This window comes from Adiantum capillus-veneris, chromosome 19 (assembly GCF_014529385.1).
Source record: "Adiantum capillus-veneris isolate H3 chromosome 19, ASM1452938v2, whole genome shotgun sequence".
In the NCBI taxonomy this organism is placed as follows: Eukaryota; Viridiplantae; Streptophyta; class Polypodiopsida; order Polypodiales; family Pteridaceae; genus Adiantum; species Adiantum capillus-veneris.
In genome coordinates, this window is record NC_140949.1 from 87,598,610 (window position 1) to 87,623,690 (window position 25,081).

At 43.6% G+C, this 25,081-nt stretch overlaps 1 protein-coding gene across 1 annotated transcript in view; it reads left to right on the forward strand.

The window, feature by feature from the left end:
* Positions 1-25,081, forward strand: part of LOC147434416 (AP-2 complex subunit alpha-2-like) — a 154,571-nt gene that overhangs the window by 30,474 nt on the left and 99,016 nt on the right. Inside the window, exons 2-3 of the mRNA XM_086490885.1 lie at positions 4,379-4,510; positions 7,256-7,381. Coding sequence (XP_086347011.1) covers positions 4,379-4,510; positions 7,256-7,381 — 258 coding nt within the window. The remainder of the gene's footprint in view (positions 1-4,378; positions 4,511-7,255; positions 7,382-25,081) is intronic.

Consider the following 25,081-nt stretch of genomic DNA (forward strand, 5'->3'; position numbering starts at 1 on the left):
CAAGAGGGGGGTATGTCACGAGGACGTGGCAACTGCTAACCTTAGTTGTTGGTTTCTTTCCAATGATTTTTGTTTAATTTTCAAGACCCTCTTTTTGAAGTTGCAAATGGTCGGACATTGTATGGCCAATGTGAACGGTAGTTTCACCCGCAGACGGGAAGTTGGTCGGCACTGGAATTCGTACAGTAAGAGGATGTCTAGGCTCAGAGCAAGATCATACAGGTCCCCCCCGTCGCACTTAGCAAGTTGGTGGATACTAGGAAGTGAACTCAATAAAGGCATAAAGTCAAGGTGGGATCACCAACAGACAGTTGGGCCACATTGAACTTTTGGATGCGGTCTCAATGAGGATAGATGGTTAGAAGACCAGCGGGAGCCCGACGGAAGCATCTCCTAAAAATTAGGGAACTGCTATTCTGGGCCGTGAAATGTGTTCGTGTCATTACCTTCGGTATGACCAAGGGAACATTTTATTACTTTGCTGCAAAGTCAACTGATGCACAAGTTGAGAGATTTTTAAGCAGGAAGCCCAATGCGGGGAAATTGCATGTATGAGTGCCAAGTGGCACTTTGTGGTCAATTTACCAAGTCTGGGAGAACAGAACCCGTAACTGACTTTTGAGAGCAGTTTTGGAGGCTGTTAACTTTGATTTTCAGCCATTTCTCTCCATTTTTGAGCTTCCTATGACTTTGCCTAGGTCCAAGGAGCTCATTTTCAGCATTGGAAGGCATCAGATGCGTGTTTACAAGGCTGTTTTGCTGCGTTTTCAGCGATACGCAGGTTTTGGCAGCCATGGAAATCTTCTCCTTTTTGCATCTATTTGTTCACAGATGCATTACAAGTCAAGGGCAGAAGAGAGGGCGCTCGATTTATGCTGGGGGGATGCTTCATTGAGAGCCTGTCACAGGTTAAGAGCTATGGAGTGCTTCTTTTCCCTCTCATGTACAGTGTGGTGCTAGGAGTGATGCCCTGCACACTACACACTGCTCTCTCTCCCCCCTACGTGCAGTTATGTGATGCCCCACAAGAGGGCTACTCATTTGATTGATGTACAGTTGTGTGGGTTCATGCTTTTATGCTGAGGCAAGAGCCTCCTTGAGCAGGAACAGGGGTAGCTAACTGCTGCTCCAAAGCAGGCACTGGTGAGGGTCATAACCTCACCGTACAGGTGCAAAATCAGCGCTGTGTATGCGCTGTAAACTCACTGTTTTTCAGCCATACGGACGCCAGGATCATTGGGAATCGTGCCCCACTGGCAAAGGACAGTTAGGGGACTGTTTGGGGCTGAAAACAGGGCAAAAACCAGTAAATACAGCGTGCTGAATTTACTGTTTTTGGACAGGAATCAGAGGGTATACGCCAGTGCAAGCGAGTTCTAGCAGGGGAATTGGTTTCGCGCAAGTTTTGGGGTTGTTATGCTGCCGAAATTTGGCCAAATCAAATGGTATCTAGGTGGATACACGTGAAGGATTCCCAGGACCTTACCTTGTAATTTACCCTCCTAAAGAATAAAGAAATACCGAAAGGGGCGTCAATTTTAGGGCCTACTGGTTGTCGGCGTCTGCTCGGAGCATTCTAGCTTCCGAGCCGTGTGTGTATTCAAGTGTTAACTCCCGTCGCAGGTTCTCTTTGCAAAGTGCTCTGTGTGTGTGTATAAAGTAAAGAATTTCGGGTGAAAGCCAACGCCTATCTCCCTACGGGCCGGTTTCAGGTGTAGTGGTTTTCTGCGACTGTGCATGCAGTTCCTGAAAAGAAGTCTCGCTCATATATTTTGCCAATTTCGGATCCTTCGCAAAACTGAGCATCATCTTTGTTGCATCGCCGATCAATTGACGACGCTTCATCTCTCTTTGCTCCGCCTGAGTAGGCCGAGGCGGGCCATACTCTCTGTCAGAATCTTCGTTGTGATCCTTGCCCGCATCTCCAGATGCAGTGGGAGTCGACTGATCCTTGCGTAAAGCCATAGGTGCCGTGGAAAAAAAATTGGGGATCGGATTTCCCGTAGAAGAGAAATCGGCCGTGCTTTGATACCACTGTTTAACAGACTTGGACACTCCAAGTCAAGAATTAATCGCGACAGCACCAAATAACCACTTCAAACAATTCAGAGATCACAATAGATTTGCACTGGCCCGGCGGAGTTCTGTGCCTAGAGATAGTGGCCCCAAAAACTGGCGCCCCTTTCGATATTTCTTTTTGTATTGATCAGTTCAAAGTACAAGAGAGTGGCTCGGGGTTCACTCTTAGACTTTGCCTCCAGATGCTCTGAGAAGTGAAGGCCCAAACCACTTATTTAAATGTTTACAAGGGATGCCAAAAGCAGAGCCCTAAAAGCTTCAAATCAAAAGCAACTGCTCTCTCTCTCTCTCTCACAGAGAGTCAAAACTTGAAAGCAAAAGCATTGTCTCTCTCTTTCTCATTGCGTAGAGAAAAAGCAAGATTTGTGTCGCTCAAAACCATTTTTTTTTCTTTTTTTTTCCGCCTCCGCGATTTTCGGAAGTTAGGGTTTCCGGTAGAAATTAGGGTTGTAGGAATTTTAGGTTTCTGGCAGAAATTAGGGTTTCTGCTGTCCGTAGCCACGTCATCACTTTGTGACAGTTATTTATGGGTGGAGTGTTCATCGGCGACTATATGTTTATGTGTCTTGTAATATGCATATGTAAGCACTTGTGTTGCATTGTGATGTGCTACTTCGGTGAGATTGCCTGGGTAGGTAATTTTTGTGCATCAAGACACCAATTACAGATCCGCGCGGTTTGGGTGTGACGGCTAATTTTGCTGGTCGGAATATCAAGCACTCTGATATGGAAAACTGAATAACCTTGGATATTTTTGAGCTAACTCGAGTTGTTTTGCAGATGTAATCGCAAATGATTACTCTTCTTTCAAGAAGGGGGGATGTCACAAACTGCTGACGTGTCAAGTCAGTGAAGACCTAGAGTGGTAGGGCTCCTCGAGCCTAACACTAATCAACTTGTAGATCTTGGCCGAGGGGCTTAAACCCTAGCAAGAGGAGCAGAAGAAGAAGAAGAAGAAGAAGAAGAAGAAGAAGAAGAAGAAAGTCTTTCCAACTTATGTCACCCCATCCGATGGGCCCTAAACATAAAGTAGAGATACACACACACTAACTTGCATAGAAGGATGACACATGGTTGCCGTACGGACCCTCCACAAAACGTGTTGACATGTTGACGTGGCAGTGTATGGACGCCCGGATTTATTGTTGGACTGTTGACGTGGCAGTGTACGGATTTCTGTAATTTGCGGCGGCTGCTTTTAGCGCTAGCTTTTGGGGACCAGATGCTTTTGAACAAGCTTTTCATGTAAATTGCTTTTGATGGCCAGGGGGCCTTTAAATATGTGTCCGGCGCTCACTGTCTGGCATGCTTTCGCGTGGAGATGTAGAGTGGTGTTGCCGGCATTGTACTGAGTTGAAGCAATATAAAGAAATATCAAAAGGGGCGCCACAGTTTGGGGCCAGTGCTCTCTTGGGATGGAACTCCGTCACTCCATGTCTCGTGTGCAATGTTTCTCTTTCACCTCTTGAAAGAATTATAATTGCCTTTGATTACACCTACAAAATAGACAAAGGACAAAACTAGCTCAGTAGACACGGATGCTTTGTACCCCTTTTAGAATACGGGACGGCCCGTATTGAAACATAAAGTATGCCTCATAACATTTTTTATTCTAGCGTAGTTTTGCTCAAAATGTTTTTTATTCTAATGTCTTTTGCTAGTTGATCAAGTGTGTTTTAGAGCTTCATGGTGCTTGTTTACGTATTTCTTTGATAGTTTGTGAGTTTGTCATTTTTTGCTCAACATGTATTCTATTCTAATGTCTTTTGCTAGTTGATCAAGCGTGTTTTAGAGCTTCATGGTGCTTGTTTACGTATTTCTTTGATAGTTTGTGAGTTTGTCATTTTTACAGCTTGTCTGAAATCTTGTTTCTTTTGTTCTTGGTTTTATAACCGCTATTTTTTCTCATGTCAGTGTCGTCTTTTGATTCAAGTTTGTATTTCTTTGATAGTTTGTGAGTTTGTCATTGTCTCTTCGTTAAGAAGTCACATAATTTTTTTTAGTTTTTTTGAAGATTAGTTTTGGTGTATTCTTTTGATGGTTTGAATGCTTGTCATCGACTCTTCATTATAAGTTTTTCTTTTCATCATTGTTTGAAGACATTAAAGTATTACTTTTTGTCTGTGATAATAGATAGAGCTAAATTACTGAGTTTCATGATATTTCCCTTTCATTTGTTTGTCAAGCTTAAGAACTTTGGGTGTGGGGATGTTTTTTTTAAAACTCTCTGCTTGTCCTATATTGTGCATTTTGTCTTCAGTAATAGATGATTTGAACGGAGCTCATTTTGTTCAATCAGGGATTGTCTGTCTATGAAAAGAAGAAGTATGTATGGAAGATGTTGTATATCTACATGCTTGGCTATGATGTGGATTTTGGACACATGGAGACCGTGGCTCTCATTTCGGCTGCCAAATATGCCGAGAAACAAGTAAGTTACACATTTTCATAACTCAGTGAGGTCCACAAACTTTGATGCTTTTGATAAATAATTTACTCTATTTAATTCAAGCAAGCTTTATAATCTTGCTGTTTTCTGGAAAGGTGACTTTTTGCAAAACTTTACGCAAAGATAGGATATACTAATACAAGGTCTTAAAGAACAATTAAGAATGTGTGTGTGTTACTTAGTGATTTTATGCTATGATAGCCAGCCAGCTCTCTTAATGTTAATGTTATGTATCTTAGAAGAACGCCTACTTATTGGAGAATCATTTTTTATCTCATATAATAGTCTCTTTTTGCTTAATTGGGTAAGGAAATTTTACTGGGAAACATGTAAACACCCTATGTTTGACACTGTTGTATCCATCCATTAAAGTTAATGGTGCTTTTGTTTGGCACACGAAGACTCTCGCTCTATTTGTCTCTCCCCATTCCTTGATGTCTACAGGAGTATGGTTGTGACATGGACACACATGATCTTACTCATGTATATGATCACCATTTCTACAAGTCATCTACTAGATGGCTCCCTTAGCACCATCAGGGATACTCACTAGCTAGCTATCCTTTGTACCACACAGTAGCCATTGGCAGATTCTTCCTCCCACTCTGCTACTAGCTGCTTCTCCCACCAGACACATTGACGAGGCAATGGCAATTTCACCCTCTAGTTCTATGTTATGACATGGGCACACATTATCTTATTGATGTTTATGTTTATGATCACCATGTTTATTAGGGCATCTACATGGTGGATTCCTCGACACCAATGGCCATTAGAAACGGGGACGCTCGCTAGCTATTCTTTGTACCACAGATTGCAACCATTAAGAGCTTCTCCCCCCCTACACGCACGCAAAGAGGCACTGCATCTTCTCGGACTATTCCATGGAATGGAGGGTATGGTGATGATTGTAGGGACTTGTACATGTGCCTTTGCTCCACTGAAAGCATTGGGGGCAATCATAGAGGGATGGACTACTACTCAACAGATGAGGACCCTTACACGCCGTGAATGATGGACAGAGAAGGCACAAGTGAGTTACAATTATACCACTCATTTGGTGGGTAGAGATGTAGCTGCAACATGGCGAGCTTTTAGAAATTTTTAAACAGCCTGTCTTCTCGAATCGCATTGCTGGTGGAGCGTGCCACACTACGCCTGGCAACTTGGCTGATTAGTTGATCACACATGCTGGTAGTGATGTGTGTGCACACAGACCTGGGAGCGCTGGGGCACTTTTTCCCTCGCTAGGTCCTCCGGGCTTGTATGTTCGCCCATGATTCTAGGGCAAGCTTTATCATTTTATCAACACACTCGGTAATAGTGCTTGTGTTGTGCCCTTGAGCTTCTCCTTCATCTTCTCCATCTTTGTGTGCATTCCTGCAACACTGTTTTCAACAACACAAGCATGCAAAGGGGTTATGCAGCCTATACTCGAGCCCCCTTGATTGCACATATAATTAACAGGGCATCAGTAGAGGGCCTTCTAGTTGTGTCTATCCACACCTTTGTGCTTATCAACAAGTCCGGGTCAATTCAGGTTAGGGAAACATTATAATGGGCTATTACACTGACAAAAGTATACAGGTAGTACTCGAGGCTGACATTGGCTCTGTTCGTGCAACTTACTCGTTTTTGTTTTTAAGTTTGAGGAAAGTGATTAGTGTCCTGAAAATATCAATCTGATGGAGGTGATTCATGTTGAATATATATGCATTACCATAACACAATGAACAGTCGTCTCTTGTGAATTTCGTATTTGGATATGCATTAAGTACACACATGAAAATGTTGGAGGTGGTGTAATTTTGTAACCACATGAAGAGAGTAAGAAATTTTGTAGGAGGTTTTTTACTTTTTGTAAGGGGTTTATTTTGGATTTGCCTATTTTTGAGATAAAAAAATCAAGGGAAGTTTATCAAAATACTCCTATATTTTGTGGAAATTTTCAAAATATGCCTCAAATTTCAAAAATTTCCAAAGTACCTTTGTGAAAATTTGTGATGGATTGCTCCAATATTCACATACCTTATCCTTTTTTGATGATAGAGACCTATCTATAAGAGACTTAGACAAACATTTTCACAAATAAGCTGAAAGATAGTGTCATTTGTGTGTACAAATAGTGACGTATTTGATCCCAAGAGCCCATAATACGATTGCAAATTGTACTTCTTATATCGTCTAACGATGGAGAACCAATATTCCTATAAAAAGTTGCAAAACATAATAATTTTAGAGATGTTTGTGGGATTAATAAGGGGTATATTGGGAATTTGGATAAACTTGAAGAGCATTTTGGGAAATTTAACTAAATAAGAGGAATCTCAGGGGCATTTTGGTAATCTCTCCAAAAATCAAAGAAGATCCTAAGAAATATTGTAGGGGGCGTGATACTTGTGAAGGCTTTGGGGTCGGCTTATGAAGGCAAAAGGTTATACATTTAAAGGATTAAGCGTTAGTAGCATTCAAGCTGTTGCATAATGCATTGGCTTCAGCAGCAGTTTGCTTCTGGTAGTCATTGATGGAGATTGATTTATAGGAAAAATTACGCGTCTTCTTTTCAGGGATGCTTAAATTTTAAGCTTGTTTGTGGATGTTATTCAATAAGCTCAAATCTGTTGCATGTTAAGTTTCTTGTAGCTGTATCTGTTGCTTGAACACTAGATTCATTGTACTAAAGTGTTGTGCTCTCCCAAAAATATTATTGTGTCTTATGCTTTACAGGTTGGATACATAGTCACTTCATGTCTGCTGAATGAGAACCATGATTTTCTAAGACTGGCGATCAATACAGTCAGAAATGATATTATTGGGCGCAATGAAACCAATCAGTGCCTTGCTCTTACAATGGTAAGCTATTTCTGCATGTGGCAACCTGTTGTAACATGGGTTTACAATTGTCAAGTGTGTGTACTCGTTCAAATCCTTGTTGCACTCCCTCCATTGCTAGAAACATGATTCCTTGTTTTCTGAGGCTACTTTTTACTGTCTCTAAAATAGTGTGCTTTATAACATGGCCCTTTCTTTCTAATTTGATGAAGGTGTGCTTTCCATATAAACTAATTGTAACGTGCACAGGCATTTATTGTTGAGAAAGTCAGTCCTTATGAAATAGTTACCACGAAAGTGAAACGAAACTGCTCGTGTATGAAACGGAAACACCCCTCGGTCGAAACAGAAACGGGGTTAGAAACGCCACGTCATGACATAATGTTGGTCATGATCCAACTTGTCAGAGATGTACTTTGGAGCTTGAGTCTTTGAGGCACTGTTTCTGGGTTTGTCCATATGCACAGCCGGTGTGGATGGCAGTTTGTTGTTTATTGATTAGAGTAGGCATCCAAAATGACCTATGTGGTAACTGATACAATCTTGGCGTATCTAATACAATGTCTGTTTACAAAATAAAAGTAAGTAAATAAAAGCTAAAATGAACGAAGATGCCCGGCATTGGGCACTGTCCAAGGATGTATTGCATCGATTGTTTTTTTTTTTTTTTAAGAGAGAGAGAGAGAGAGAGAGAGAGAGAGAGAGAGAGAGAGAGAGAGAGAGAGAGAGAGAGAGAGAGAGAGAGAGAGAGAGAGAGAGAGAGAGAGAGAGAGAGAGAGAGAGAGAGAGAGAGAGAGATGAAATGTTATATTAACGTCTTCAAAAGGCCAAAATGACCTATGAGACCAATCTGTTACAAAATAGTGAATCTGATACCAGACAGGGTACAAAAGAACTAGAACAAAAATACTACTACTACTATAATCCATGCTCACCTGCACTCTGGATGTCGAGAGAGTATGGCTCGAATCCTTTGCTGTAGTCTCCGTTGATGCTGTGTAGCCCCTCTCCTCAATCATGGCCGTCTGGTGATCCGTAGCTCCAGTGCTTGGTCGATGAGAGTGCCGGTAGTGGTCGAATGAATGTGGGCTGAGCTCTGTAGTGATGGCTGCTCCTCTGGCTGTCCCGTATCTAGTGAAAAGAAATCTGTAATCTGTCTCTGGGACTATCTCTCTCTAGCTCTCCCCATTAAAGTGTCTATATCTGTGTAGCTCAAGTAGATATAGCCCAAGACATCTCTGATCCTCATAACTCATGACCCTGGAGAAAGGACCGAAACCCTCTCTTAATAAGCAGTGGAAACGGCCCCGAATCTCATAGTACACTGTTCAATGACATATGTAATGTAGCTCTGTCTCTGGCTCTAGCTTTCATAAGCGGCATATCCTGCTGTCTACCGATATCCCTCGAAATCTACCAGTCTCAATCTCCAGCTGATGTGAGGATGTGCGTGTCTGACCAATGGCACACCGCAAACCATGAGACATATGTGTGTCCATCTAGCTGGGTCGAATCACAAACCCATCTTCTGTGAGGTGGAGAAGTTGCTCTCTATAGAAAGCCATCTTTGTGCCCAATTCCTATGGCGGCTCTATCCATGTCCTCCCGGTATTCAACTGGATCAAGTCCTGACGAATGAGTCTAGTAATCTCCACCCGTGTAAGAGACATGGAAGGTGTCTGAAGAGAGTACTGGAAAGGGGGCAGCCTGTCCATGGTGAAGCCATGCATGTGAAACCATGATGTCATCTATGCATACCAGCATGAAGTGTCTTTGAAATTGTCCTCAAAGGCACCAACGTCCAACCTCATAGATCCATTACAATTCCAAGAAGCCATCTTTAGTGTGGTCCCATAGGTCTCACACCGTCATATAGAGTGCCGCTCTAGAATCACCACCCGACCATCTCTGTAAAAGGCCGTCTTTCCCTTCTCCCTTGCCGCCGTAAGCTCTGGCATTACCTCTCTCATATGCACAAGCTGTGAGAGAGTGAGATCATCACCGAGGAAAATAACTATCTTCTTGAGAGTAGGCCTCTTTTTCAAGGATTTCTTCTTCTCTTCCAAGGAGGGGAAGCGTAGTGCAAGAGCTCTCTTTTGAAGATTCTCCCGGGCCATCACTCTTCTTGACCACTCTCCATGCCTTTGTGTGTGAAGGCTTGTCCACCCCCATCATGAATGTGAGGATTGTGACCTCTTTTTCCACATTGTTTATGTCCTTGAGGCCGGTTACCCTCACATGTAGAGCTCACATTCTCCTCCTTTGTTCTTCTTGGAGGGTCATGTTAATAAGAGTGGGTGTACAAGGAGCTTCCTTATCTTTCTTTTTCTTGGTGACCTCAATCCATTTTTCGGCCTCGTCTACTTTCTTTTGTGTTGCGGAGATGACGGCCCATGACTTCTTCTCTTCATTTCCTTGATAACCCGTATTTCTTCTCTCATGGTATTCAATTCTTCCATCATGGATGGCTGAATTTCGCCTTCTTCGAGTTGCCCAATTTTTGCTGCAAGAAGTTCACCTTGGGGAGTTTGGATTGTGGCTTCTTGTGAAGCCGCTTGCTCTTCGACGCGAGAAATCCTTTCGCATAGGTTCTTCTTCTCCTCTTTCCATTCCTCCATCTTTTGAAGAAAGGTTGCCTCCATCTCTTTCTTCCACTCCTTCACTTCAACTTCAAGTGTTGATATCGTCTTGTTGGTGATTGAGAACTTCATGTTGAGAGGGAGGCGGGCTATAGCCATTGGGGAGGCCATTTGAAAGGGGTCAATGGGTAGCCCAATGGAGGGAGACCATGAGACAGAGAGACTAAAAGAACCAAAAAAAATACAAGAAACTCTAAAAAACAGCAAGAAACGCCTTTGAAACCCTAAAAGCCAGAGAAAATCAGCTTCAAAACTTTTAAAACAACAAAACAAATATTTGAAATCCTAAAAAATAGTGGCGAAACCCTTAAAAACAGCAAAAAACAGTTTCAAAACCCTAAAAAACAGCCAAAAAAAAGTTTCGAAACCCTTAAAAAAAAAAGGTGACGAAACCCTTAAAACAGTGGAGAGAGTCCAAATCCATGGGGGGGGGGGGGGGGGGGGAGGGAGAGAGAGAGAGAGAGAGAGAGAGAGAGAGATGAAATGAAATGAAATGTTATATTTACGCCTTTAAAAGGCCAAAATGACGTATGAGACCAAAAAGTTACAATGCGGTGAATATGATAGAATGCTTGAGTACCAAAAATAAAAAGAAAAGGTACTGAAATGGAATTGTGTAGGATATGAGCAGGGGCTGGTGAAAGTAGTAAATGAGGGCTAATATAACAATGTGGGTATGTGTGTGGCACAAGATGAGCAGGGTGTACAATCCTCAAAAGTGCTAAATCAAAGGAGACCAATCATCGGTCGTTGGCGGATCTCATCAACCTCCTCCATGATAAGTAGTCTGACCGGGCGACATGCATGTCGGGCCAAAGTGACCCGAATCCTCTGATGCAGTCTCCGGTGATGCTGTGTAGTCCATAGTCGTGGGCGTTTGGATCTCCCTAGCTCGGTTGCTCAATCGATCAGCGTGCCTTTGGTATAAGGAGAATGTGAGCGTTGTGGTAGCTGCTCCTCCGGCTGCCAAGTGTCCGCTCTAAAGAAGTCTATGATCCGTCTTTGAGATTGGCTAGCCTGTCCTCTCATCAAGCTGTGCGGAGCTTGAGCAAAAACAGTCCCAAATATCTTTGGTCCTCATACCCCATGACTTTAGAGAGTGGTCCAAAGCCCTCTCTGAATAGAGAGAGAGAGAGAGAGAGAGAGAGAGAGAGAGAGAGAGAGAGAGAGAGAGAAATAAAATGAAATGAAATGTTATATTAACGTCTTCAAAAGGCCAAAATGACCTATGATACAATGTCTGAGTACCAAAAATAAAAAGAAAAGGTAGTGAAATGGAACTGTGCACACACACACACACACACACACACACACACACAGAGAGAGAGAGAGAGAGAGAGAGAGAGAGAGAGAGAGAGAGAGAGAGAGAGAGAGAGAGAGAGAGAGAGAGAGAGAGAGAGAGAGAGAGAGAGAAATGAAATGAAATGAAATGATATATTAACGTCTACAAGAGGCCAAAATGACCTATGAGACCAACTGATTACAATGATGAGTCTAGTACCAAGTCTGGGTACAAACAAGAAAACTACAAACAAAGAACTGATAGGAGTGCTACCGACTCCTATGGGTGGCTGGTAGGCTGAGCAATGGTATCACCATAAAGGTACAAAGTGGGGATAAGTGTCACCATGATACAATATAACAGTAGCATGAAGCCTATCCCGATCGACATTCTTGGTGTCGTACTAGAATCCTGTGGATCCTCTGCCGCAATCTCCGCCGGTGTTGCGTGGCTCCCCTCCTCAGTCGCGGTCGTCTCGATCTCCCTAACTCTGTAGCTCGATCAATGAGAGTACCGCTGATGTGTGTATGGGTGGGAACCGAGCTCTCTGGTGGTGGTGTCCCCTCTGACTCTGTGGTACCCAGACTGAAGAAATCTGAGATGCGTCTCTGGGACTGTCTCTGTCTTTGCCCATTCAATAGAGCGTCTCTATGTCTCTGAATCTCAAGTAGGAATAATCCGAGACATCTTTGATCCTAATATCTCATGACTTTGTCTAACGAGTCAAAACCATCTCTGAATAGACAATGAAAGCGTCCCCGTATCTCATAGTAGACTGTGCAGCGACATATGTAGTGAAACTCTGTCTCTGGCTCTGCATGGCATAACTGACATATCCTACTGTCTGCTGGTACACACACAGAGAGAGAGAGAGAGAGAGAGAGAGAGAGAGAGAGAGAGAGAGAGAGAGAGAGAGAGAGAGAGAGAGAGAGAGAGAGAGAGAGAGAGAGAGAGAGAGAGAGAGATTTTATTATCGTCCTCGGAGGTCAAATATGACCTATGGGACCAAAGTTACATGTGATGCAGTATGTGTATGGCTAATGAGTGACTCTTGATGCTCCAAAATTGTGGTGATGAGAGTCGCAATGGAGAGCCCACACTTTGGCTGGGAGAGGAAAGTGTGTAGGTCTAAGTTATGGCTGAAAATGTGAGAGAAGCAAGGTCGGATGTGACCAAAAGCTGAGCATTCTAGTAGTATGTGGTACTTAGACTCTCGAACTTGCAGTGAGCATAATGTGCATAGTCGATTTGACTCTTCTCCATTGTCGCAACGCCCTATCTCGCATCGAAGGAAATGGGAGCTAAGCCGAATGGCTGCGATAGTGCGTATCGCCGACAAGGGGATAGGCTCAAGCATGTAAGTGTGAGTACGGTTTCCTCTTTCAGCGAAGAACATGGTTTTGTAGTTGGGGGCAATATGGGTGGTGTAATGTATGAAGCGTGACCCACCGGATTTCTCCCAAGCCGTAATACATTGGCAATGTAGAAAAGCTTCATTCACTTGGGAGTCAATTGAAGCATCATGTAGCAAGTGTAATGCATCCCATCTCCCAAACCACTTCTTTATGTCTTGTATCCATCCCGTGCTCAAGATCTTGCTTTTATGCGTCTTTTGAACTTTTTTGCTTGCTTCCCATGCAATTGTAGGAAGTCGATGTGACGGGTTTTGACGCATCTTTATCATGTACTCCACAACCCTTTCCATGCCCATAACCTCAATTGGAAGACATCCCGACTCAAGAAGTAGGAGCATATATGGTGTTTGTGTCTTTACTTGGAGAAAGTTTGTAAGAAAACGCTTTTTGGACATTCTCAAACTCTTTCCAAGTAGACTTTGAGATGCTCCCGCCCCACAATTCAACTCCATAAAGAAGAACCGGCGTCACCAATGCATCAAAAAGGTACTTCTTGAGAACCCAACACTTGATGTTTCCGGCATTAGACATGTTCTCAAATGCATAAAATGCTCTCTTTCCCGCTTCCAAACGACGCATAGCACATTTATGCCACTTGTGATTGGATGGAACCTCAAGGCCAAGGTACTTAAAGCTCTCAACTACTTCAAGTGTCTCATTGTTGTACACAATGCATGGCTTCTCCTTATGGTTGGTTTTTACAAGCATAACCTTTGTCTTGGATTCATTCACAATCAGCCCACTATGCAAGCAAAAGTTCTCAAGGACAACCATAAGCTTTTGTGCATCTTCTAAAGTGTGCTCTAGAAGCACTACATCATCCGCATACAACAAAAGCATGATTACCGCATTGCAAATAATGACCTCTTCAATACCTTCTTCTTGCATAAAGTCAAGTACCATTTGTTCCAATTGATCGATGCATAGACCAAAGAGAGTTGGTGACAAGGGACATCCTTGTTTAACCCCAATAGTGCTTACAAAATTTTTTGAAATTTCTCTTCCCATGCGCAATTGACAAATCACCTTCTCATAGATTAGAGAAACCGCAAGCATAAACTCACTTGGCACTTGGAGTTCTTCCATCCTTCTCCACAAATTGTTACGTGGAATCATATCAAAGGCTTTCTTAAAGTCCACAAACAACAATACGATCGCTTGCCTTTCAAGCGACTTTCCTCACGAAGAGTGACAAGATGATCATTGGTGCTATGGCATCGACGAAAACCCACTTGTCCCTTTGCACGATTGTCATTATCTTCAGCCCAATCACTCAATTTCATCTCCATTATGCACCCAACAACTTTGCCATAAGAGACCCAATTATTATAGTCCGGTAGTTGTTTACATTCTTTACATCCCCTCCTTTGTGCAAAGGCTTAACCCAATTAGTACTCCAATCATAAGGCATACCATGTTAAAGTGCAAGGTTGAACATATCACACATCCATTCATGGGTAAAATCTCCCGTCCATTTGATCATCTCCCGCTTGTTACCTTGAAGATCTCCCGCTTTGCGAGTCGCCAACTTTTCAAGCCCACCGCATACATCTTCAATAGTAAAAAAAGAGGGCATACATGAAAGTGAACCATAAAATGACATTTTTTCAGCATTTGCTTGCTCATATAATTGCATACAATGTGTGTAGATATCCATAAGACTCAAGTTACCAAAATTCTCAATCCGCTTGCCCCTCAAGTTTCTCCAAAATCTTCCACATGCATGTGCCTTTTCTTGGCCTTGAAAAAGTTGTTGCTTTACTTCCCATCTTCTTCTCTTCTTTTGAATCAATGCTTTGTATGTATGCAAATGACTTTGATAGTTGTCTTTGTCCATAATTGCATCAAGCTTTATCAAGGACTTTCGAGCATCTTGACATTCTTTATCAAACCACCTTTTGCGTGATCTATCTTTGTTGATACCATGTAGATGCTTTATAGCAAAGCATTCTTCGGCACAAGGATAATTAACTTTCTTAAAAGCTTTCCATTTAGTTTCAAATGATGCATCATATTGAAGCTTATTCATCCATAATTTTTTCTCAACCATTTCAATGTACATTGGTGCCCGTTTGAAATCCATACATAGTGATAATTTCTCTTTCCTTTGGCTGAGATTATCATGCTTAGTTGCTTCTCCACATGAAATGTCAATACGTAAGGTGCGATGTTCGGATTCCGGGGTCCATTGGCCAAACATAAAACTCTTTATGTGATACATGATGGCTTCGGAGAGTAGCATATAGTCAATCACACTATCCCCATTATGTCTCCTACATGTAAATCCATTGGTTCCACTCCACAAAGATACACCATTGGCAATGAGCATACCCGTGCTATTACACATGTGTAAAAGTAGCTTTCCATAATGATCCGGCTCTCTCTCATTCATTGAAGAACGATCATACAAGTGAACTTCCTCCAACTCCCTTGAAATGTATGGCATATCAAATTGTTAAGTATCATGTTGCAATGTTTTTGTGCGAGCATTCATATCCCCAAATACAATAACATCACCTTCACCTTTGAAATAAGCAATGTCCTCTTCTAAATAAAAAAATGGCCGATCTCTATCTATGCAAGCATAAAAGGGAGAATCATGATGAGGAATGTAGCAATTGGCTACAAAAATGGGTGCTCTTTTTGGTGTCATAATTTTCAGCCATACATAACGTTTGTACTTGACATCTTTTACAATTGATACAAAATCTTTTAATCCTTTCTTAACCATACATGCTAACCCTCCTTGTCCTCTTCGTTGCTTAAGATTTTTTGACCACATCAATGGATGTACATTGTAATTCTCCAAGTAGTTAATCCTTTGTGTATCATGCTCCCAAGTTTCAACAAAAAGTACAACATCGGCTTTGCTTGTTAGTTCATCAATGCCAACCCCCGCATTCCATGGGTATCCATTACAATTCCAAAAGCATATTTTCAATTGTAACTCGTTCTCATAGGTAAAGCATTCCTATTTGCTCGAGGGACTTGCGTTCTCCTTGGGCACATTTTCTTCATGAGAGATCTCCTTGTTTTTCTTATTCTTTTTCTCATATGCCTTGCGACGCATATTTTGTTGCTTAATAGTGCGATCTTCACATACAAAACATTTTGTGTCTCTCAAATAGATCCAACTATTATCAAGGATAATTTTTCGCTTGGTCTCATTCGGCATGGTGCATACAATTGGCCGTTCTCCCAAGCGAGGAGCTTCTTGCTTCCCCACTGTATGTGCTCCATAGACCATAACTCTGGACATGCCAAAGTCGGTTTTGAAGAAATCTTTAATAACAATGCAAGAGAAGGAGGTGTCTCTAGCTTCTCTTTGGGAATTTCACGAATAACTATGTTCTTGGAACGTCGCTCCCGTTCCTTCAACTCCTCCACATCCACATTCTCAACATTCTTTGTTTGAGCCATATCTTGCATGAGTGAGGAATTATAAACCACATTGCTACCATATACATCAGCCCAAGACTTGTTTGTGCATACATTTTTCATGTCACATACATCCCGGCTCATGGTGTCAAAATTTCTCCTCTTTCAATACATGGTCATGCTCTACTTTGCTCATCCACTCCTTCAAATCATTCAAGTCCACAAGAGAGCATTTACATTCCTTGACTTCCTCTTTAAGTTGAATCAAATGTGTTGTTTGCATCTCAAGTGTCCTCTTGAGATTCTCATTCTCAACCACAAGTATCCTTAGTGTGCCATTCTCCATTGCAAGTGCTCGTAAGTCTTTGCCTTGTTTGTTTACGGTCTCTTGCAATGATACCAAGTATGCTATGATCATGGTTTCCGATGTCGTTGGTTGGGTGGTTGTGTTGCTATCTCCACACTTAGGAGATCTTGGATCATTTTCCACAATGGTTGTGGACCTTGTTGAAGAAGAAGAACCCTTGCGAGTGCCGGAAGACATTGTATGTAAAATAAGAGATGAGAGTCAATTTCCTTGAACCTGATCACTTCGGAAATGCTGTTATAGAAACGCCTTCCATAACTCTGAAAATTTCTGTCTTTACATCAATGCATAGAGGGCTTCGTGCTCTTCGATTGAGGCTATAGGTCACCCAATTCGGAGTTCGGATGAAGAAGTTATGATCACAGAAGGTGCGAGCCAGCGATGCAAACGCACTGGTCACCAGGAATGTGACCGGGGTTGCAAAGTAACGTGACTCCAATGGAATGTGGGAAGCCCGGCGGCAGATGCCCAACCGTGACTCAAGGTATACACAGAAGACATGCCCAGCAGGGGTACTTCGAGTCGTTAGGATACGTCGGCTCCAAATTTTCTTCGGTGAGGACTCTAGGTGAAGAGTCCCTCCATGCTCATCAAGCATCCATCAAGAAGCAAAAGCAGCGGCCAGTCAATCGGGCAGCCGCGGGGGGCACAATGCTAAGTGTCCCCCTTAGCAATCACCTTCAAACGGACGACCAGTTGGATCGGCCCTCAGAAATGAAATTTCTCATTAGTTAGGCTCGTCAGGAGTTGACCTGCACCTTGTGAAGAGGTAAGCGGACCCGGAGCCAAATGTGACTATCATCCATTGAGCTTCAACCTGGTATTGGTATGACTTGGCAGAGCGGTCCAAGGTAAGGGACCGACTCATTCAGAAACAGCCTCCGCTGTCAACAAGGACGGTGAGGTGACTTTAGCATCAGCAGCAGCGAGGTAGGTGCCAAGGAAGGCAGCATCGGCAAAGACAAGCCAGTAGGGAAAGGCCACGCTAAATCAACGTAAGGTCGATAGTACCTCTTGAGGGAAACTCAATCGCAGGTGAAGGCAGAATGATTGGATCCTAGCCCCTATCTTCAGCGGGTGAGCCAAGCAAGGCAACAATCCTCCAAACTCAATCGAGACGCAAGCAGCAACCAACCAACAGATCATCAAAAGTAGGACCGAGTGCCTGCGGACTATCAGGCTACAGCTAGAGCCTCAAAGCAGTGAAGTGAACTTCAAAAGCAGGACCGAGTGCCTGCCGAACATCAGGCTACACTAGAGCCTCAACACACAAGAGACAAGATCTTCACAAGCAGGACCATGTGCCTGCAGACCATGAGGCTATGTAAGGGCCAGTTAGCAGTAGCAAAGCCGGGGACCCGATTTCGACTCGGGTGGACCGTGCACCTTGACACAACAACGAAGCTGGGGACCCGTTAAGGGTGGACCGAGCCCCTTCAGCCATGCCGGGGACCCAACTCGATTTGGGTGGACCTCGCACTTCTTCTTCGAAGCCGGATGACCCAGAATTGGTGGACCGAGCACCACAACGAAGCTAGAGGTCTGCGAGCAGGCAGGCCATCCATTTTTTTTTCCAAAGCACACAGATTCGGGGATAGCCCCCCACAAAGACAGCTAAACGCAAGAGCCACATGAGGAAGGCCCCCTCACAAGAAGGCCGGAGGTTGAGTGATGCCTCCCGCAGTGACGGTCTACGAGATAGCACTGCTCATATCTCTAAGCCAACATCAGCCCAATCAGAGTGGGCACATCTTCAGCAGAAGACAGGCAAGCAAGCAAAGCCACCTACATCCGGGCACAGACAGGAGCCCCTCCGAGGTAAAGACAGCGAGTATGCCTACATCCGGCTCACAAGGAGCCCAATCGAGTTCAGAACATTCAGGCTCAATCGAGTCCTGAAGTATGCCAAAGCTTCAAGGTATCAATGGGATCGACTCTCCGGCAGTCTCAGGAAAACCTTGGTTTGTATGCCAAGGAAGCAATCAGATAGGCTTCATCTCTTTTGGTTCAAGGACGGTTCACATCGGCGAGCGTCGGCTCGGCGCTACACGCGGACGGCTTATCCGTTTTGGACGTTTAGGTACTCCATGCGGAGACCTCGGCTTCCTCTTTGAGTTCAGCCACGCACACTCATGAATGCGCGCCCGTGGCGCTCCTCGTTCTCAAGCGACGGGCTATTGGCAGGTTCGGCCCACCCCGACCCGAGGCAGTCTGGGGCCTTTTCGGCATTTTTCTAAGTTAGCCCAAAGTGGCCTGAGAGAGTTCCTGGGGGACCCTCTTAGATATGCGCTCAAGGTCCGAATAGCCTCGTTCGCTCAACATTGATCCTAAAGATGCTTCCGCACTCAACTAAACTTCATGTTCACGCGGTGCCACGAAGGCTCCCGCGTGCGTTGAGCTAGACGTGATCTCGGGCCGTTTTCTGGACGAGCCCCTCAACTAGCCGCCAAAGGGACTCAAGTCAGTGGACGCGAGCCTCCCAGCACGCGAGCTCCAAGTTGCGGGCCCTTGGCCTCTAGGTGAAGGTGTTTATCTTGAGGGTCCCGGGCAGCCCCGTATAAAAAAGAGAGAGAGAGAGAGAGAGAGAGAGAGAGAGAGAGAGAGAGAGAGAGAGAGAAATGAAATGATATATTAACGTCTACAAACGGCCAAAATGACCTATGAGACCAACAAGTTACAAACTGGTGAATCTAATACAAAATGTGTGTGCTGAAAGAAAGACTTAACATCCTAAATAAAATGTTGTAGTGAAAGTGAAAGTGGGGAAAAGACTAGAGACTCTCTAGTCAATACAAAGGTACAAAATAATGAGGGATGTAAGAAACTTAAGCTACTAAGAAGGGGATAATTCTCCAGTGCGCATGGCCTGCAACCCTATGCCATCATCTCTCTGAGCGCATGGCATGCAACCCTAGGCCAACCGTGTCACGTTCTCACAACCTGCCCTTGCACCCCCGCCTACGCATCCTGGCTCCATGCAGCTTGCGCAACTTCTGCCCTTGCTTGCTGTTGCTGTTTCCCTCGAGCCCGTTCGCCCTGCCGATCTACACCCGACGACACGCTGTATCCAGCTGGTTCGTCTTTGCGTCCTCGCTACCCGTTGCAAGGCTTGCTTCGTGCCATCCCTCGGCTTAACCTCGTCTCTTTCCCATCTCCTTACCCAACTTCCATGGTGTCGCATCACCCCCCATCAACACGGAGCCTATCGGGACCGTTAGCTCTGCCTGAGGAAGGTGCTTTAGCTACCTTGCCTCCCACACCAACTCTCCTTCTCCTGATGCTACATACTCTTTGGTAGTTGTTTAGGCGTTTCTCCTTATGTTGGTCTTGTTGGTTCATCGGCGCCCTGCATGTTTTGGGTTTGGCTACCTTCTTTTTGTTATATTGCTTTTCTTTTCCTATTTTCCTATTTGCTATTGCTCTTCGGTTCGTGTGGGTGTGTGCATGTGGTTTCCTTTTGTTTCCCTCGCTTCCGGGTGTGTGGATGTGTGCGCGTATGAGTGTGTGTTGGGAATGAAGGCATTTATGCCTCTGTCTGGTGCCCGCCCATGTCAACGGGCACTTAAATTAAAAGTCATCTCACTGTACATAATATAAAGGTAGCCCCAAACTTACGTGGGCTTCTTCAGCGTTGACGTTCTCCCTCTCTCTACATCGCACACTCCTCCTCCTTGCTCTCCACTTGCGCATACTCACACCCTCTGCTAGCTCTCCTCCTCCTGCATCCTACATGCCCCTCTCCTTGCGCTAATAGCATACAGCTCTCGTGCTCTCTCTTTCCTCTTGTTCTCGTGAGAAGATCACAGTGGGACCTCACAATTGGTATCAGAGCGGAGTTTCATCGCGACAAAGGCAATTCTACACGTGCGTAGTGATCACAGAAGTGTACACGCAAATAGAGGACTATTTCGAGAACTTTGAAGCTGAAAACAGAAAGTTCAGTGCGTAAATCGAGTGTACAGCAGTACAATAAAGGAATTCAGCATCAATTTCTCATTCAAAGACAAGAAAATGCAACAGTTTCACTTCGAAACGCAAAACCCCCAAATTTCTCAGTTTAATGTGCCACAAATTGCATCAAAAATAGCCTGTTAGTGCATTTCCAGGGCCAATTTTGAGTAAATTATCAAAATTTAGTAAAACCCCCAAAAGCATTTGAGATTCAACCCGCTTAATTTGCTGAAATTAATTTCAGAATTTCAGAATTTCTAAAATTTCAGCAAGAACCCCAATTTCTGAGCTCGAATAGGCATCGAAACGATTCGAATTGAATGGGAACTCCTGTAGAAACTTGAATTTACTGATTTTCCACTGTCGTGAACCTTTATCCCATGGTTTTTGGATGGAAGCTGTTTGCAGCTTCCAGCTGTTCACCTTGTTAATCGATCACCAAATAGGGCTTTGGATGGAAAAGTACCTAAGGAAGTGTGGTCCAGCAAGCCACCTTCATATTCCCATTTGAGAGTGTTTGGTTGCGAAGCTTATGTGCACTTGCGGAGAGAAGATCGCAACAAACGTGAACCGAAGTCATGTAAATGTATTTTCTTAGGATATGGGGTATAGATTGTGGGATCCCGAAAAGAGACAGGCTATTCGCAACAATGATGTAAATCATCTATGAGGATCACATGCACAACGACCTACTCCTGTCGAGGAAGTAAAAAGGGTTGTTTTGAGGGAAGATATACCGATTGGTCAGCTGAGAATGCCCGCTGAACAGCAGCCTATCAGAGCTGAAAATGATGGCCCGAATGGGGGAAATCAAGTTGCTATTGATGCACCACATGTTGAGGAACATAATGGACAAGTAGGCAACCTTTACAAGTGGAAAGAATGGCTGGACAGCCAGCTGTTCACGATGATTTGCAGGCTGAACAACCTCTAACTGTTGATCATTCGGTGCCAATCACTCTTTTTTGTGATAATCAGTCTACCATCGCACTTACAGAATCACCTTTCTTCTCATCCAAGCTCAAACACATTAAGATAAGCTTCCATCTCTTGAAAGAATTAGTCGCAAATGGCTTCATCAAGCTAGTGTATGTTCCATCTGTAGAAAATTGGGCAGACTTTCTCACCAAGTCTGTGCCCGCCACTAAAAAAACAGCTTCATCGCATAATTTGAGTTTGATCCCTACCGAATGAACTTCTCATTGAGGGGGGATAGCATGTATCTACGACATGGCTACTTCACAAAGCTCTTTTATTCATCAAGCACGTTTGGTTGCAAAAGGGTACAAGTAGAAGAAAGGAACCGACTTTGATGAAATCTTCTCCCCAGTGGTAAAATTGACTACTTTGCGGCTCCTTGCTTTGGTTTCTAGTGAAGACATGGAACTCATGCACATGGATGTAAAAACATCGTTCTTACATGGTGATTTCCATGTAAGGGTTTTGTAGTTGCCGGAAAGGAGGAGATGGTATGTGAGCTTAACAAAAGCTTGTATGGATTGAAGCAGGCATCACATGAATGGTATCATAAGTTTGATGCATTTATGAGGTCTCAAGGTTTCAAGAGATGTCATGCAACTCACTGTTTATACACTAAAAAGGCTAAAGATGGGAAATATGCTTCTTGCTGGCCGGAATGTCAATGAGCTGAATATGTTGAAGCAAAGCTTACATAAACGTTTTGAGATGAAGGATCTTGGTGATGCAAGTCACATTCTTAGTATGCGTATCATCCGAGATAGAAGAAAAGGCCTTCTTTATCTATCTCAACAGGAATATGTATCTAGGATCTTGCAATGTTTCAATATGGAGGGTGGGAAGGCAATTAGCACACCATTGCCTACATATGTGAAACTTAGTGGAGATGACAACCCTACATTTGATGATATACGGGCTGAAATGACCAATATCCCTTATGCATCAGCCGTTGGCAATTTAATGTATGCTATGGTTGCCACACGTCCAGACATTGCATTAGCGGTGGGAGTGGTGAGTAGATACATGAGTAATCCCGGCAAGAAACATTGGGAAGCAGTGAAATGTATTTTGAGATACTTGAAGGGCACAAAGGATTTGTGCATATGTTTTGGGAAGCACAAGACATCTGTGGTTGGTTTTACAGATGCAGATTTTGTTGGAAATTTAGATTGCAGGAAGTTTACTTTTGGATATGCGTTCACTGTCACAGGAGGTGCATGTTCATGGATTAAGCGACTGCAAAAGTGTGTTGCTTTGTGCACCACTGAGGCTGAATATGTGGTTGCCACGGAAGCCTGTAAGGAAGCCTTCTGGCTGAAACGTTTGGTGGGAGAACTTGGTATTGCTGAAGAGGTTTCGGTGCTACATTGCGATAGCCAAAGTGCTATTATGCTTGCATGGAATCCAGTCTTTCATGCCAAGACAAAGCACATAGAAGTGAAGGATCATTTTATCCGGAATGTGCTTGATGACAAAGCCATTGAGTTAGTCAAAGTACATACCGATGACAATGCTACAGATCTTTTGACGAAGAGTTTGCCAACAGAGAGATTTGCATATTGCGGCCAGATGATGGGCATTGGATGACTACAGCTATGAGATCAGCTCTCGTACATGGATAGCTGATTCTTTCTTCTATCTTAAAAAGGTACATTGCCTTTAGGTGGGAGGTTGTTGGGAATAAAGGCATTTATGCTCGAGTCTGGTGCCCGCCCATGTGAACGGGCACTTAAAATAAAAGTCATCTCAATCTACATCATATAAAGGCATCCCCAACCTTAAAAAAAAAAGGTGGGCTTCTTCCCAACGTTGACACTCTCCCTCTTTCTCTGCATCGCACGCTGCTCCTCCTTGCTCTCCACTTGCGCATACTCACACCCTCTGCTAGGGCTCCTTCTCTTGCATCCTTCATGCCCCTCTCCTTGCGCTAATAGCATACAACTCTCGCACACTCTCTTTCCTCTTCCTCTAGCGAGAAGATCACAGTGGGACCTCACAATGTGTATGCGTGGAAGCTTGTCCTTAGAGTTTGTATGGCTGTGTGTTTAAGTGGTTTCTTTTTGCCCTTTGAGGGTTTGCTTTCGGGTGTGTGCGTGCGTGAAAGGTAGTCCTTAATGTTTGTCTTGTTTGTGTTTTACTTTTTTACTTCTGTTGCTTTCGTTTTCTTTTGCTTACTTTCCTTTTCTTACATTGACGTCTTGGGTTTTGTTGTTTTGGCTTGGGCTGCTCTTGTGGCTTGTTGGTTTAGTGGTTGGCAAGCTGCTTTACTCTCTGCTCGCTCTACCAATATTCTTCAGCCGGATTTCACTTGGATGCTGGTTCCAGGCCTCCTACACTATATTTCATAAGTTCCCTCTTCAGCTATGATCTTCAGGAGCCACCTTCAACAAGTGGACTTTTCTCTATTCTGGTTGAAAGCTTCTAGGCAACTCCAGGGCAGCGCTTTGATTTCCACCTTGTGTCATCCTCCTACAGTTTCTTGGTGATGTCAGTTGTCTCTTCACCCTCATCTTCGTCACTAATTGCTCTCTCCCTTCTGTTCCCTGATTACTTTTCATTGTCAGATTTTACCAAATGGCAGGCATCTGCCCGAGATGCCTTACATCGAGCTTCTTGAAGTTGCTCTCTGTCATCTTCACCGTGGGTGGCTTTTAGTGACTACGGTTCTTGATCTACAGTTGTTGAATGGGCTTTTGGTCGAAGTGCCTATCTTTCAGAGGCTACTGTCATCATCTTTCCAATTAGCTGGCCAGGGCACTTTTTACTCTCTTTAGGAGAGGTTTTTTACCTTGGCCTCCCGTCTTTACGGTTTGGCCATGTGCCTTGTTGTATTTGGTTTTCCAGTCTTCCGTTTGATGCCTTCGGGCTTGCTATGTAAACAATGATGTACTTGCCCTCAGAATAGGCACCATTTGGTCGTTCTGGAGGATTTTCAAGTAATCTCTTTTCATTGCAGACACTGAGTATGTTTTATGCAGGAGTTCGTTTTTTTCAGTTTCAATTTCAGTGTCATAATGTTTCCAGAGAAGTTGTTAATTTGGTTTTGTTTCAATTTTGTGGTGCAGAGGAAAAAATATGGCATGTATATTAAAAACCTGGCTATGAAATTCCCAAAACCTTCACAATGTAAGCACTGACAAAAGTGTACAGCATTGGCATTACGATTTAGTTTTGTGGTGCAGGGCTAAAAAATTGGCATGCATTTAAGAATGTAGGCCTGAAAGGCCCAGCATGTGTGTTAAAAGCCTGGCTGTAGGTATGAAAGGCCCAAAAAATGCAGCGTGCATTAACAAACTGCTTTGCGTAATGTTTCAAACCTTCCTCCAGGCAGCGTGAGTGAAGTAGTCCGCATGCTCTCCTCTCCTATGTGTGGCTTCCTCTCTAACTCTGAGAAATTGTCCCAAAATTTAAGTTATAAACTAAGGTGAGTTTGTATTAGATCAGAGATATCGTCCCAAAATTTAAGTTATAAACTAAGGTGAGTTTTTGTTAGAATGCCATTAGGTATGCTTCCATTTCAAAGCGTTTCAACGCTTCAAAGATTTGAGTTAAGCCCATTTCCCGTTTCAAAGGTCTGATACGCTGTTTCCAGGAAACTAAGACTTCTAATGATTATCTATTTATTCTTTTTATGTTTTTCAGCACCTCTTTTAGTATGTAAGTTGAGTCTTTTCTGACCTTATAAAGGTGTATTGTTATTTAGTTTACGCG